Source organism: Arvicola amphibius, chromosome 2 (genome assembly GCF_903992535.2).
Source record: "Arvicola amphibius chromosome 2, mArvAmp1.2, whole genome shotgun sequence".
Taxonomy (NCBI): domain Eukaryota; kingdom Metazoa; phylum Chordata; class Mammalia; order Rodentia; family Cricetidae; genus Arvicola; species Arvicola amphibius.
The window spans coordinates 3,337,059-3,350,444 of NC_052048.2; the positions used below are offsets into that span (position 1 = coordinate 3,337,059).

General features: G+C 46.0%; 2 protein-coding genes across 11 annotated transcripts in view; one reads left to right on the top strand and one right to left on the bottom strand.

Moving 5' to 3' along the window:
- The window catches only part of Ppfibp1 (PPFIA binding protein 1), a 143,425-nt gene that overhangs the window by 82,401 nt on the left and 47,638 nt on the right, over positions 1-13,386 (bottom strand). The window contains exon 1 of one of the 9 annotated variants that reach the window (XM_038317957.2): positions 7,757-7,888. The exons of the other annotated variants lie outside the window; for them this stretch is intronic. The gene's annotated coding sequence lies outside the window, so the exon portion shown is untranslated. Of the gene's footprint in view, positions 1-7,756; positions 7,889-13,386 lie in introns of those variants that run through there. 9 annotated transcript variants of the gene reach the window in all.
- C2H12orf71 (chromosome 2 C12orf71 homolog) lies at positions 926-2,185 on the top strand. 2 transcript variants are annotated; one of them, XM_038317967.1, is made up of 2 exons: positions 926-1,588; positions 1,946-2,185. In XM_038317967.1, exons 1-2 carry the CDS (start codon positions 926-928, stop codon positions 2,183-2,185), a joined length of 903 nt encoding a protein of 300 aa, XP_038173895.1. The 2 variants fall into 2 exon arrangements, with proteins under 2 accessions (XP_038173895.1, XP_038173896.1); XM_038317968.1 differs by having other exon boundaries at positions 1,949-2,185.

Below are 13,386 nucleotides of genomic sequence, written 5' to 3' on the forward strand. Positions count from 1 at the left end.
GGTTGGGCTTAAATCACTAAGCCGTGGGGTCTGAAGGGTTTCTGACACCCTCACGTATGTCGCGGGAGCCGGAAGCATCTGTCTTCTGTGGGCAGCCCTCCTCGGGGGATGACAGAGGCACGTGCAAGGGGCCTGTGTGAATGTGTGTGTGTGTGTGTGTGTGTGTGTGTGTGTGTGTGTGGTCTTCCAGCGTGATTTATAGGGGGATCATGGAAAATGCAGAATAAAGATGTTATTAGACAGTGCAAGGATAGGTGCTTGGGTGGCAGTCACCTTTCCAGAAAGCAATCTGGTATCAACCATTATAAAACTATATGTTTGTGATCCCTGGTTCACTAACCCCACATACCACTTAAAGAGACTTAAGTAACCTAGTGGTCATTAATAATCTAAGCTAAGGGTTATTGATACCACTACTTAGTAAGAAATTAATAGGCAATTTAATGAAAATTAAATATTAATATTAATAGGCTATTTAATAAGAAAATAGTTAGGAATACAGAGTAGCCATATATTATTATATATTTAATAGTAAATTTTTGTTGATGTGAGATACATATGTATATATATGTGCATATATACACATATGTGCAGAGATAATACATATTTATTAAGAAACTGGTTACCTGGATCTCAGGATCGGGAACCACCCACACCTTCCTGTCTTCGTCAATCTTCCCTCTCATCTTCTGACACAGTTCTCACAAATACTGTCAAGCAAACAAGACGCTCCAAGAAGAGATGCCCAGAAGGTGTCTGTCACACTGTGATATGTTTTCACAGAGTCAGAAAATACACACAGATGGACTAACTGGACAGGGTGGGATAGTTCCACACAGAAAAAGGGATGGCTCACACGACCCTCTTTCCTCTCCGACATCACGTATTGACTTTTTTTCTTCTGAAGCTCCGAGTCAAGGAAGACATGACAACTTCACCCTCCAGCAGCGACGACAGTGGCACAGAGGACTCTGTGTCCGAATGCAAATCCGACCAGAGTCTCTCAACCGGCTACTACCCCACTGAGAACATATTTCCCTACGGAGAGGTGGCCTCCTGTGAAGAGACAGCTCCAGCCTCCGTGGATTCTTCCCTCCACCTCCTCCCTCCTAACCAGGGCTCCTGGGGGACAGGGAGTGTAAGGAGACTCTTCCGGAAACAGGATCAGATGAAGGAGGACCGGGAGCAGTTCTGCAAGCTAAGCATCTCGCTGGCCTGGGATATCAACATGAGCTCCGACCAAGCAGACCCCCTAGCTGATCTGGATCTAAATGGCCACTGGCAGTGGATGGACAGGTGGCCAAAAGACAGGACGAAACTGACTCCCTGCAAACTGGATAACCTAGTACAGAAACTCGAGACATTTCTAGAAAAAGAAAAAGGTAGCCAACATGACAGCCCTCTGCGTCCTGAATCTACTCAGAAGGAAGACGTCCACCTGACCAGTGTGCCTCCTCCACATACAGCTTCGGTCAGGCATGAAAAACATGGCATTTGTCAAGATTTGCCCAAGCATAAAACGCCAAAAGATAAAGACAGCTGTCAGGCCCCAGAGAATCCTCCAAGGCTACAGGAAGATGAAGTTAAAGTGAGCACAGAGATGCCTCCCAGGAGAGCAGGGAGAAGGACTGGGGGAGAGAGGATTGACAGTAGAGCCCCACTATCTGTCCTGGGGCAACGGGAGCCCCAGGAGACTAGGACAGGATTGGAGAGAGAGTGGGGCTGCAGGAAAGATACCAAGGAGTATGGAGGGAAGGATGAGGGTAGGAATAGCAAGTAGAACCACAGCCATGTCAATATGGTTCTGTTATGTTTATGTCAATGGGTCTAGCGCTCTGATGTAGCTGGGCTATTTGGGGCACGTGAGCTTGGGTTCTTTGGGAGTAAATAGCAAAGCCCACTGATGCCGATGATACATGCTCCTAACTCACTGTTGTTTTCTCAGCAGGAGATAGGTCAGGCAGCCAAGACCTCCTCAGAGGCACCCATCCACCACCCGGAGGACGCTTCTCACTCATATGGTACATCCTGCCTGAACTTGCGGTGGGTCTTCCACTGGCTGAGGACACAAGTCTTCTCCCGACTGAGGAGAGAACACTCTAGCCAAGACACCACCAGCTGGCACCAGAAGGCAGCAAGGAAGATACATTCTTTCAGAGGCAACAGAATCCAACCCCAAGAATGACTCATTGCCTGACAGCCCCAGATTTTTAAACTTTGGAAGCCCCTTTTGCAACAATCCCTCCAAGGTATGTGTTGTTCTCTTCTCCACCTCACAAATGAGGAAATCAAGTCTGGGAGCACATAAGGGGAGTTTCTAACCTTCACACTCCTTCTGGACCAGCAACCTACTACAACCAGCATGCCGGGGCACCTGAGAACAACATGCATGTGATGCTGGAACCATGACCATGAGTGGCAGCTCTAAACCTGCTCAGTTCAGCTGGAAGTACAACCCAAACCATCCTGCCACAGTGGGAGGCTGGGGGATACAGCCGCCTTCTGCTAGAAGTACATCCCAAACCATCCTGCCACAGTGGGAGGCTGGGGATACAACCCAAACCATCCTGCCACAGTGGGAGGCTGTGGGATACAGCCACCTTCTGCTGGAAGTACATCCCAAACCATCCCGCCACGGTAGGAGACTTGGGGATACAAGCCAAACCATCCCGCCACAGTGGGAGGTTGGAGGATACAGCCGCCTTCTGCTGCAAACACAACCCGAACCATCCCACAATGGTGGGAGGCTGGGGGATACACGCCACCTTCTGGAAATGGGGTTTGAGTTAATGAAGAATGAGTAAAACACACATAAAATAGACAAAATGGAGCAAAATACAGTCCAAAGAGATGTGGGGGGAAGGGATACTACCTAGGAAGCAAAATACTACCTCGGTTTTCTAAGAATTCAGCCTTCTAAATTCAACAAGTATATTTTCAACACAAATCAAAGTATTTTGCAGGTAACAGAGATCTATGGTTATTGGGGGGGGACAACAGGAATTGTTGAACAGGGCGACTATTTTCATCCAGTCCATGCCTCCCCTGAGAAGAACAAGCCCACTTCTTTAGTAATATGTCTGGCTTCTGCATACTCCTTCTAACCTCTGGAATTATGTGGCATGCCATATACCAGAAACAAGACAATGAATTTAGCAATAGGAAATATTCCAGCAGACCTCATCCATTTTAGTCCAATATGTTATGGGTCCAAATAAAGCAGGTCCTCCGAGGCTACGTATATGGGGAAGAGGAGGGGCTGGTCATTGCTGGTACCAAAGGGAGTAAGCGTGAACTGCAAGAGGCCACCGGAAGAAAAGAGTTTGGCTGAGTCTTCAAGTCTCCTATAGAATTACTATCATTTTCAAGAACATGCTAATCTCTCATTAATCAATAAATTTTGTAATCTATTACCTTATGACTAAAAATTAAATCCCTTCCTTCAAGTGTCCCAACCTAGAAATGAAGGCTGAGTTGCTCAAAATAGCTCGGTATAACTTAGGCAATCATATTCTAGAATTCATAATACTATAGTATAATCTTGAATACAGCATAAAAACTGGTCAAACTTAAGCTATTCGGCTCTCTGCAAACACAAGTATGCCATGTTAATGTGACTATGTTACAGATCACCTATGAGAAGAACCCCAGTAAGGTGTGTGGGGTGATCTGCCAACAAACAAGGGGCTAAAGCTTTTTCAAACGACTTTAAGAATAGAATGCAAATTCATGATTCAAGAGCAGGCGTGAGTTCAAAGCTACTTAGATACAAGAACATCATCTTCCAGGCATGGTGGAGACATCTTTAGTTCCAGCATTTGGGAGGCAGTGGCAGGGAGATCTCTGTGAGTTTGAGGCCAACCTGGTCTACATATCCAGTTCCAGAATAGCCAAAGCCACATAGAGAAACTCTGTTTCAAACTCCCCCCAAAGATAAAAGAATAAGAATGAAGCCAATGCTAACTGAATACCTGGAGAAAGCTAAGACTCTAACTTTAATATTAAGGAAGGGCGTAGTTAGGAGGGGTAGCCGATTTGTTCAAAAGCACAGTTTCATTATGAACTGCAAGTGAAGAATTTACATGGCACACATGGTATCTAATTTCAGATGACAGGTGGGTTTTATGTTGCACTGCTTGCCAGGAGTCTTTTCCTGCTACCCCCTAAGTCCCAGTCAAAGAGAACAATGGTGAGCTTTCAGAAGAAACAAAATCCCCATCAGATAACAGTGCTGAATGTCTTCAACGAGGGGGTGCAAAAGCCCTTGGATAAATCCCCTGGAAGATGATTAGCCTAGATCAAGAAGTCCCCTTGCTAAACAATTTCCGTCTTATCCCGTCTTTCAAACGAACCTCGTGGATTTAACGTCTTTTTATTTCAGTACCAATGCACTTGATAAAGAAACTACTTCCGAGGCACTGAGGGCATCTCTCCAGTTTGTGGCTTGGGAAAGAAAACTAATCTCATTATCACGGCATTCTCTGTTTAGAAGGGAATCTGAATGGTGATTGACTTGCAGTCTCCTTGTCTACCTCAATATTCATTATTTTAAGCTTTAAAAAATCCTCTAAAATAAAAAGAGCTCTCACCCCACGCACATACACACCCCTATAAAACTTTCCTGTAAGCCCACTCTCACAGAAGAAGAGACGGCATGCCAGGTGTCCCAATGGTTAGTACCATGTGTTCAGTCTTTGGGGTCTTAAGTTTTCCCAAACAGAGGATGGGGTGAGAAAACTTTATCAATAAAGTGGCATCAGAACTTTTGTCGGTACCATATTGTAACACAGCAATTCCATTCACACAGGGATCAGGAACAGACACTAAAGCCACCGGGCAAAGGCCTGTCAGAGAAGAAGCTAAGCAGGTGGTCAGAGTCACCCCCAAGTGGAAAACCCCCTAGCTGGGGGCTGGAGAGATGGCTCAGTGGTTAAGAGCACTGGCTGCTCTTCCGGAGGACCTGAGTTCAATTCCCAGCAACCACATGGTGGCTCACAACCATCTGTAGAGGGATCTGATGTCCTCTTCTTCAGGCATAAAGTCTTACATGCAGATAGAACACCTATATACATAAAATAAATCTTTTTTAAAAACTGCCTAGCTAATACCCTACACATTCAAAAGAAGCAGTATCGGCTGGCCAGCAATGTTAGACCTGAATCTCGCCACAAGGACAGCAACGGTCGGATGAATCTTAGGTTACAGAATGTTCTACTAGACAACTTTCTGGAAGTAAACATGTTAGCATCACAAAGCGATTGTGTGTGTGTGTATGTGTGCATGTGTGTGTGTACACACACATATTAATTTAAAAAGGCAGAGAATCATGACAGGTCAAAACGGTGACTACAGAGACATGTAGGCCAACTGCAGTTCATGGTCTCTGACCAAATTCTTGATCAAATCCACAAAGCTAAGCAAAACTTAGGTAAAAGGTATTTTTATAACATAGGAAAAACCTGAATATGGACAGTATATAATGATTTAGTGGTTTCGTTAATCGGTGCTCTTTAGAGGAACAGAACATATAGAATGAATTGTATTTATGCATATATATGTGGTCCAGCTAGTCCAACAATAGCTGTCTACCAACGGAACAACTACCAGTAGCGGTTCCGTCCACAAGGCTGGATGTCCCAGCTGGTCTTCAGTATAAGCCAAGAGTCCTAAAGAAGTAGCCTCTAATGCCAGTGAAGGATTGGACTTGGCCAGCAAGAGAGACGCAGGCAATGAGCAAGCATCCTTCTTCCACGTCCCACCTCAAAAAAGATCTGGATTAAGAGTGGATCTTCCTACCTCAAAAGATCCAGATTAAAAGAGGGTCTTCCCACTACAGATGATTTAGTTAAGAAAAAAAAATCCCTCACAGGTGTAGTGAGCTGCATGGGTTTTAGTTAATTCCAGATGGAGTCAAGTTGACAACCAAAAATAGCTAGCCATCGTAGTAGCTATAAACAGATGACAAGATTGAATATTTATTGTATAACAACATCAAGGCTACATAAGAGAATACCTTTGATTCTTTAAAAATAAGAAAATAAGAAAGCAAAGACCAGGAATCATTAAGAAAAATAAACTATAGGAAGCAGGGAGTCCAGCTCTCAACTTCTAACATTTTCATGACACAATATCTTAGCCCCATACACATTTTAAAAAACGAATATTTAAAGTACTGGAACAAGATATTAACTTGCAGAGGTTATATAAATGGGGCAGCTCTTTAGACACCCTCATCCATCCTGGGACCTGTCTTGGATTCCTTGGCTCCAAGGGATTCCCAGTGTCGTGCACAGTTAGGGAATGCCCAGTTTGCAACTGTAGCACACAAGCTGGTCTAGTTGAGAGCAGAGGAGCATCAGAGCACTCTTCTAAGGCAAGATCTCAGCGTACTTACCTTTGCTGAGATTAGGAGAATAACTTCTGCCCATTAGAGGCAAGCTCCCTAGTCTTCCAATGACCTCAAGTTTCAAGGACTTTCCATCTGGTCTACCTTGGGAAGTACTCACTGAATGTATGTATACCTGTCCCTCACCACGCTGTTTCAGGTCTAAGAGTTCCTGCAAGTTGTTCTGACATTTCCTTTCCTTCTGGGCAGTACAACATCAAAAGCAGAGGCCAAGTCCTTAGATGGAGAACCGTGCACACCAGGGACTGCATGGCTGCCGTCTTAAACAAATGTACACACCAGCACACATGGAATTCTGCCAGCAGCTTAGAACATCCAGAAACTAATTCCAGCTCCCGTCTTAAACAAACGTACACACCAGCACACATGGAATTCTGCCAGCAGCTTAGAACACCCAGAAACTAATTCCAGGTTAAAAAAACAAAGTTAGTAATATTCCTGGCTTTAGCCCTAGGTCCTCTTAACTTGCTGTGAATTCTGAGGAAGTTACCTAACATCTCTGTTCTTTCTGTTTCCTTGTCTGTAAGATGTAATACTAAAAGCACTGACCTTAAAAAAAAAAAAAGTTGTAATGAGTGCTTAGTCTAAGTACTAGTGGCACATACGTTTACAGAGTTTAGAAGCTGCTAACTGCTGTCACATAACACCCTTATGCTAAGAAATCTGTCATGGTGGCTGGTAGCCAGAGAAGAAAACTCAAGTAAAAAGGCACTGTCTCTCTACAGTTCCTACTACACCTTGCTACTATGGTCTCAGACCTGCGGCCTGGCCCCTCAGCACTTGTTTCTGTGAGCGCCTGCCTCAGGGCCTTGGCCCACACTACTTCCTCCGTCAGGAACTGCCCCTAACTCTGCCTAATCTTCAGCCCACTCTGCTGCTCTGATCTCCAAATGTGTCCTTCAAGGCTCAAGCTAAATTTAAGTTTTGCTACAGAACAGCAGGTTTGGGTCAGCGTTTGGTTTTAGTCATCTGGATGCACACTTTACTCTGACTTGTAGAAATCAGAGCAGAAACCCACGCCCGCCCGCGTCTTTCTCTCCAGCAGACAAAGGCTCTGATGTTCTGCTTATCTCTGCATGCTCCAAAGCCCCTGACCCAGTTTCTCACACAGAGGTTCCATGATAAACCTTCGGTGAAATGAATGGTTAATCTGCAGGAAACAATTTAGGCAGATAAGATCTGGGATGGAATGTCATTTCCTTTCATAACCTTTAGCTTCTATGCCACATGACCTGTATAGTTGGTCCGATGGGGGAGGGCGATCCAGGCCCAACTACTGGGGTCCCTTTACTCACAGGTCTTCACAGTCTTGCTTATGGACCTGCAACCCCGAACAACTACTCTAGGTACCTTCAGGATGGTTCCAGTTGGGAGAGGCGGGGAGCATGGGCATTGGCCATCACCCTCATGCACATTCCAAGGCAAAGGAGGCTCTACCTCTTGGTTCAGCTTTGCCCTCGTGCTGTGAAATGCCCTTCCCACTGCGTATCCTGAAGATTTTCCCTTTGGTGTGCTTGTCACGGAGGACTTTACTGTTTCAAAGTGCCCCCCCAGGCTCAGTGCTGAAAGGTTGCCAAAGTCAAGAAAGTTGAGTAACCGAGGGGACAAACAATATGTATTTTGGCCAAGTTTTGTACAGCCATGGGTCAGAATGCACTTGGCCGTGTGCTCAATGTTAATGATTCAGCTATTAAATGGTCCCTAAACAGAAACACATAAAGCCAGGTTAAGTACGACAAAAACGCCGTGACTAGAGGCTGGCAGGAAATTAACTCTGCCTTTCCTCTGAGAAAAACACTCAGTTATTTCAGGTGCATGCCAATTTTATAGACCTTAGCTTCCATGAGGTGACAGCAGACAAGAATCCCTAATTCCATCAGGTCGGTAGAGCAGAACCTCACCACAGTTACCTCCCGAGATTAGGCCTGGCCACAGACTGAGAAACAACACCCAGCCCCGGGGCCTGCGCCACTTTGGTAGACCAGTGGTCAGAATCACTCACGGCCTTACAAAGGAGAGCTTGCCGTTTTCCTGGTCCCGTGGCCAGGGGTGTTGTGGGCTGGGGTGTGCTGTTCTCTCTTGTGCCAAGGCTCTTGACTGGAGGCCTGCCATGGCTATCATTTCCTGCTTGTTGGTTGGGTGTCAGCTTTTCCCAACCGTGGAGAGGTAAGGCCCAGTGTGAGTGGAAGCCTCTGGAAAAACCAACACAGAATATAGTAAGGACCCAGTTTGCCACGAATGTAGCAACCTAGCCGTACCTGCCACTGTGACTCCAGGAGACCCTGGCATGCATCCTAAGCTCCACAGAATAAACAAAGTCATGAAGATAATTGGCCGAGGAGCTAGAGAGGGCATAGGTTCAGTTCCCAGCACCCTCAGGGTGACTCACAACCATCTGTAACTCCAGTTCCAGGGGATCCAAAACCTTCATCTGACCTCCATGGGTACCAGGCATATATGTGGTATACATATGATGGAGGAGAGTTATCTGTCTATGTTACTTTCATTGGTTAATTAATAAAGAAAACTGCCTTGGCCCTTTAAGAGAACAGAAAATTAGGTAGGCGGAGTAGACAGAACAGAATGCTGGGTAGCAGGAGTGGGGAGACACTTCAGGCAGTCTCCATATGCAGTCTCCATGCCTCTCCTCTCCGAGATGGATGCAGGTTAAGATCTCTCCTGGTAAGCCACACCTTGTGGTGCTACACGGATTACTAAATATGGGTTAAAGGAAGATGTGAGAATTAACCAACAAGAGGCTACAGATAATGGGCCAGAGAGTATTTAAATGAATACAGTTTCCGTGTAATTATTTTGGGTAAAGCTAGCCGGGTGGCGGGACACAGCCCCGCCGCTCCTTCTACATACATACATATATACACACAGACAAAACACACACACTCATGAAATAAAAAAAGTTTAAAGAAAGTTAAAAAAAAAAAAAACAATTGGCCAAGCAGGCAACATGGCAGAAATGTGTGATCCCAGGAAAGCAGGAAGCTGAGGATGGAAATTTGTAATTTGTGAGTTTGAGGCCAGCCTGGGCTACACAGTGAGTCCTTGTCTCAAAATCCAAAAATCAAAAGACCTCAGCTGAGGTTTTTGTGCCAGTCGTTGACCATATATACATGTGTGTGAACACACACACACATACGTTTTAATATATGTATTTTCCTTTGCTGCCGGGGACTAAACTGAGGACCTTATGCACGCCAGGTACACATTCTACATCTGGGCTGCACACATAGCCCCATAACAGGGTGGTGATATTGTTATTTTTGAGACAGGGCCTTACTACGTATACATAAGCCAGTGTGGCCCCACACTCACTATCCTCCTGCCTCAACCTTCCAAGTGCTATGATTACAGGTGCCTACTACCACACCTCGCTCCTCTACTACTGTTTTCTGCTTGTTGAGAAAGTCCAGGTGCATTCCCGTTGCCCGTGGCTACCTCTGCCTGACTCAGAGGATGAGGATGTATGTCTTGGGCTCAAGGCACCCTTCCACAATGAGTCACTTCTGCACAGTCCTGGACCCGAGTCTCGGTCGAATCTTGTGTTATCTCTGCCGTGGGCAGCCAGTTCACATACAATGGATTTTCCAAGGATAATCTAAAGGCTCACCTGTCTAAGCAAATGATACACTGTACAATTTCCCAAACTAAAGAAGAATAAGGCAATTCAAATTCCACCAAGTTATCTAAAGCCTTGGCGAATGCCTCACGAGCCACACGTCCCTGGGTCAGAGCTAACCGCCTCCTCTAACAACTTAAATGCAAGCTTCAGGAATCCGGAATTAGAGGCATCAGCGGAGGGTTCTGCTCATGTCCCAGCCCTTCTCAAAGTCTATGCTTTATTTGTTGAACAAAGCTGGCATCCACGTGCAGAATTGTTGAAAAGCTTCCAAGCAAGCTGAGAGGCCAAGGCAAAGAAGAGGGACAGCTAATCAAAGAACAAGGGCAAGAGAAGTTGGGTCCAAAGTAAATATAGTCCAAAATGCCCAGAATAGCCCAGAAAGACAGCTGATGGCCTTTTCTCTAAAATTTAAATATCACAGTGTCAAATGCCCCAACTCCCTAAGGCCAAGCCAGACGAAGGGAGGAGTAACGTAAAAAACACACAGATAAGAAAACCTGACGGTGCCGTGACACTTGCGTTTTGGTACAAATGACAAAGGGGAGGACGTTATTGTACTATAGTTAGCCAGGAATTAAACACCACCACCTCAAAAATGCCATAATCTCTACAGCGATACCTCCTATGACTTGCTGCTCGAGCCTCCATGGTGCTGTGACAGTAGCCCTGAACTACTACACAGCGACTCGGAACTGAAGCTCCGGGGGTTTGTCAGAAGAGGCTCACAGGCACCGGGGTACGAAGAACGGTGACACCCAGGGTCAGATGCAGACCCTTGAACTGCTGCATTTGGGGGAGATCTACAAACCACTTATATCTACCCCCCCCCCCCCGTTCCCTACGTCTGAAAGCAACAGAACACCTTAGCTCATTGAAATCATGGTGTGGGAACCACCAGCCCCCAAAGGAAGGAAGAAATGAAGTAAGGGGACAGAGGGAGAGAGCGAAAAGGGAATTTATAACTAGAGTCATTACACACAAAGTATGGCCTTCTAATTAAATACATAAATGCATGAAGACCTGAGAGGAAAATTCTCTCCCCCTTCTCCCCCCGCCCCGTCTCCCTCCCTCCCTCCCTCCCTCTCTCTCTCTCTGTCTCTTCCACCTTTCTCCTTCTCTCTGTTTGTTGAACATTCAAGCTGTTTCTTTCTCTGTCTGCGGCAATACACCAGCACACTTGTCTCATCAGACAACAAAGGAATTTCCTCACCACTGGTTAAAAACGTCCTAAGAAACTGAAGATCTAGAAGAGACTCCTACGGCTTTGGCAAGACAAGCAACAGCACTTGAATTTCTCAAACTCTCCTCATGCCCACAAGTGTTTACTTGAAGAGGTAAAAACACCAAGCAAATTTCCACTTGATTATAAGAGAAGCCTAGGTGTCTGGTAGGCAAGACCTTAGGTACAGGAAAGCCTGAGTCACACCATGAGACATTTTCCATTCTGACCAGGAAAACACCCGGCAGAGCACTGTGAACAGCGTCCAGGAGACACTGACACCCCAGCAGCACAGGTGGCGTCTCCCTGTACGGGCCCTCAGCTGGCTCTGGTTCTAGATCAATGGATTGTCCCCAATCCAAAAATCCATGATCCTAAAAGTTCCAAAATCCAAAATTCAGTCCCTCTCAAGAAGTTTTAGGTATTGGAACGCTTGAGATTTCAGATTAAGGATGTTCAATCTTTACCTTTGCTGTTGTTTTTTAAAGCTTTTGTTGTTTTGGTGAAATTTATTTGCATGAAGTATGATTGGTCCACACAAAACAGTCATGAGCTAAGAACTCCAGTCCCACGGAATGAAGGATAAAGACTACAAGGGGGTAGGGAAGCCCTGCACAAAGACAGAGTCATGGGTGTGCTTTCCTCAGGGGAGCGACACCATTTCAGACGCTACAAACTGCCTGCTTACAGAAATGTGACATGGAGACCATCCAAGCCCGTGACCTTTCCTACACCACTGGAGAGAAGGCCAAGGCATAGGTGGACAGGGTGGCCTACCTCACCCGCCAAGTGCTATAACCTGGCACAACAGGCCATCACTGTCCAAGAAAGCAAGAGCCAGTGTCATGGAGGAGAGACCAAGGCATTAATTGGGATCTCAGGCAAACAAACAACACAGCATCAATATCCAGGCTGCAAGAACACTTCCCAGGCCAAACGGACACATGCTATGTGGTTTCAGGGCTTTCCTGTGCTGTTCTTGCTCCTAGGCTCAAGACAGCCATGACGATTAAGAGAAAACACAATCTAATACAGATAAATATTTTGTTAATTTCATGCAATCCAACCACATTTCACTCTGTAGCCCTGGCTGTCCTGGAACTCTCACAGAGATCCGCCTGCCTCTGCCCGGGAGCTGACATTAGAGGCGTGTGCCACAATCGGGTGGCTCATAATGTGTTCTTTTTTTTTTAAAGATGAAAGTGATTGTGTTGCGTCAGACAGTCAGAGCGCTGATATTAGTAACAAGAGTGGGGGCACACCAAGGATAATGACCACGGTGGCAGTGTTCATCCTGAGAATGCTTCTGCACTAAACTGAACAGCAAATTTATGGGGCAATGATAGCATCCACATTTTACAGCTGAGAAGCCAACCGAGGGGTCATGGGGCAAGAAGGAAGAGGAGCTATGACCCGAAGACAGAACCCCCTCAGAGCAAAGCTCTAGAGCTCACACTGGTTATGAAAACTCCATTCTCTAGTTCAGTAATTTCATTCAGTTTCTTTCTGGCTTACAATTCACACTTTAGGGACTGTGTTTCTAAGCTTTCTAAAGACAAGAAAGCAGACCTTGTGAACTGATTTAGACTGTACTTCCCTTCTGAGCTCCAGCCAGCTAGACGACATCCGTTTTCATCTGCTCACCTCGTCCCTCGACTCACTGGGTCTCACACACCTAGTCCCTCGACTCACTGGGTCTCACACACCTAGTCCCTCGACTCACTGGGTCTCACACACCTAGTCCCTCGACTCACTGGGTCTCACACACCTAGTCCCTTCAGGATGTCACTTTCCCAGGCTCTGGATCTGGTGTGCAAAGCGTTGGGACAGTTTCTAGGGCAGCCCAGACACACCTCTCTCTGGAAGCTCTTTTCTCCTCTGCAATCCCTTTCTGTACCATGCAAACAAAAATGAGTCTGAGCTGAGGGACCAGCCTTCCCACAGCACATGCGCACCAGAGAGGACCCAGGAAAACATCTGTTCCTACTGAGGAGGATGTCAGAGCATCACAGGGAAGTATGCAGATCACTTGACCATCCAAAAAAAAAACCAACACCCCTGCTTCCCAAGACGTCTAGTTTGTTCCTCATCATTCCACAGAATCTAAATGGCTGAGTGATCCCT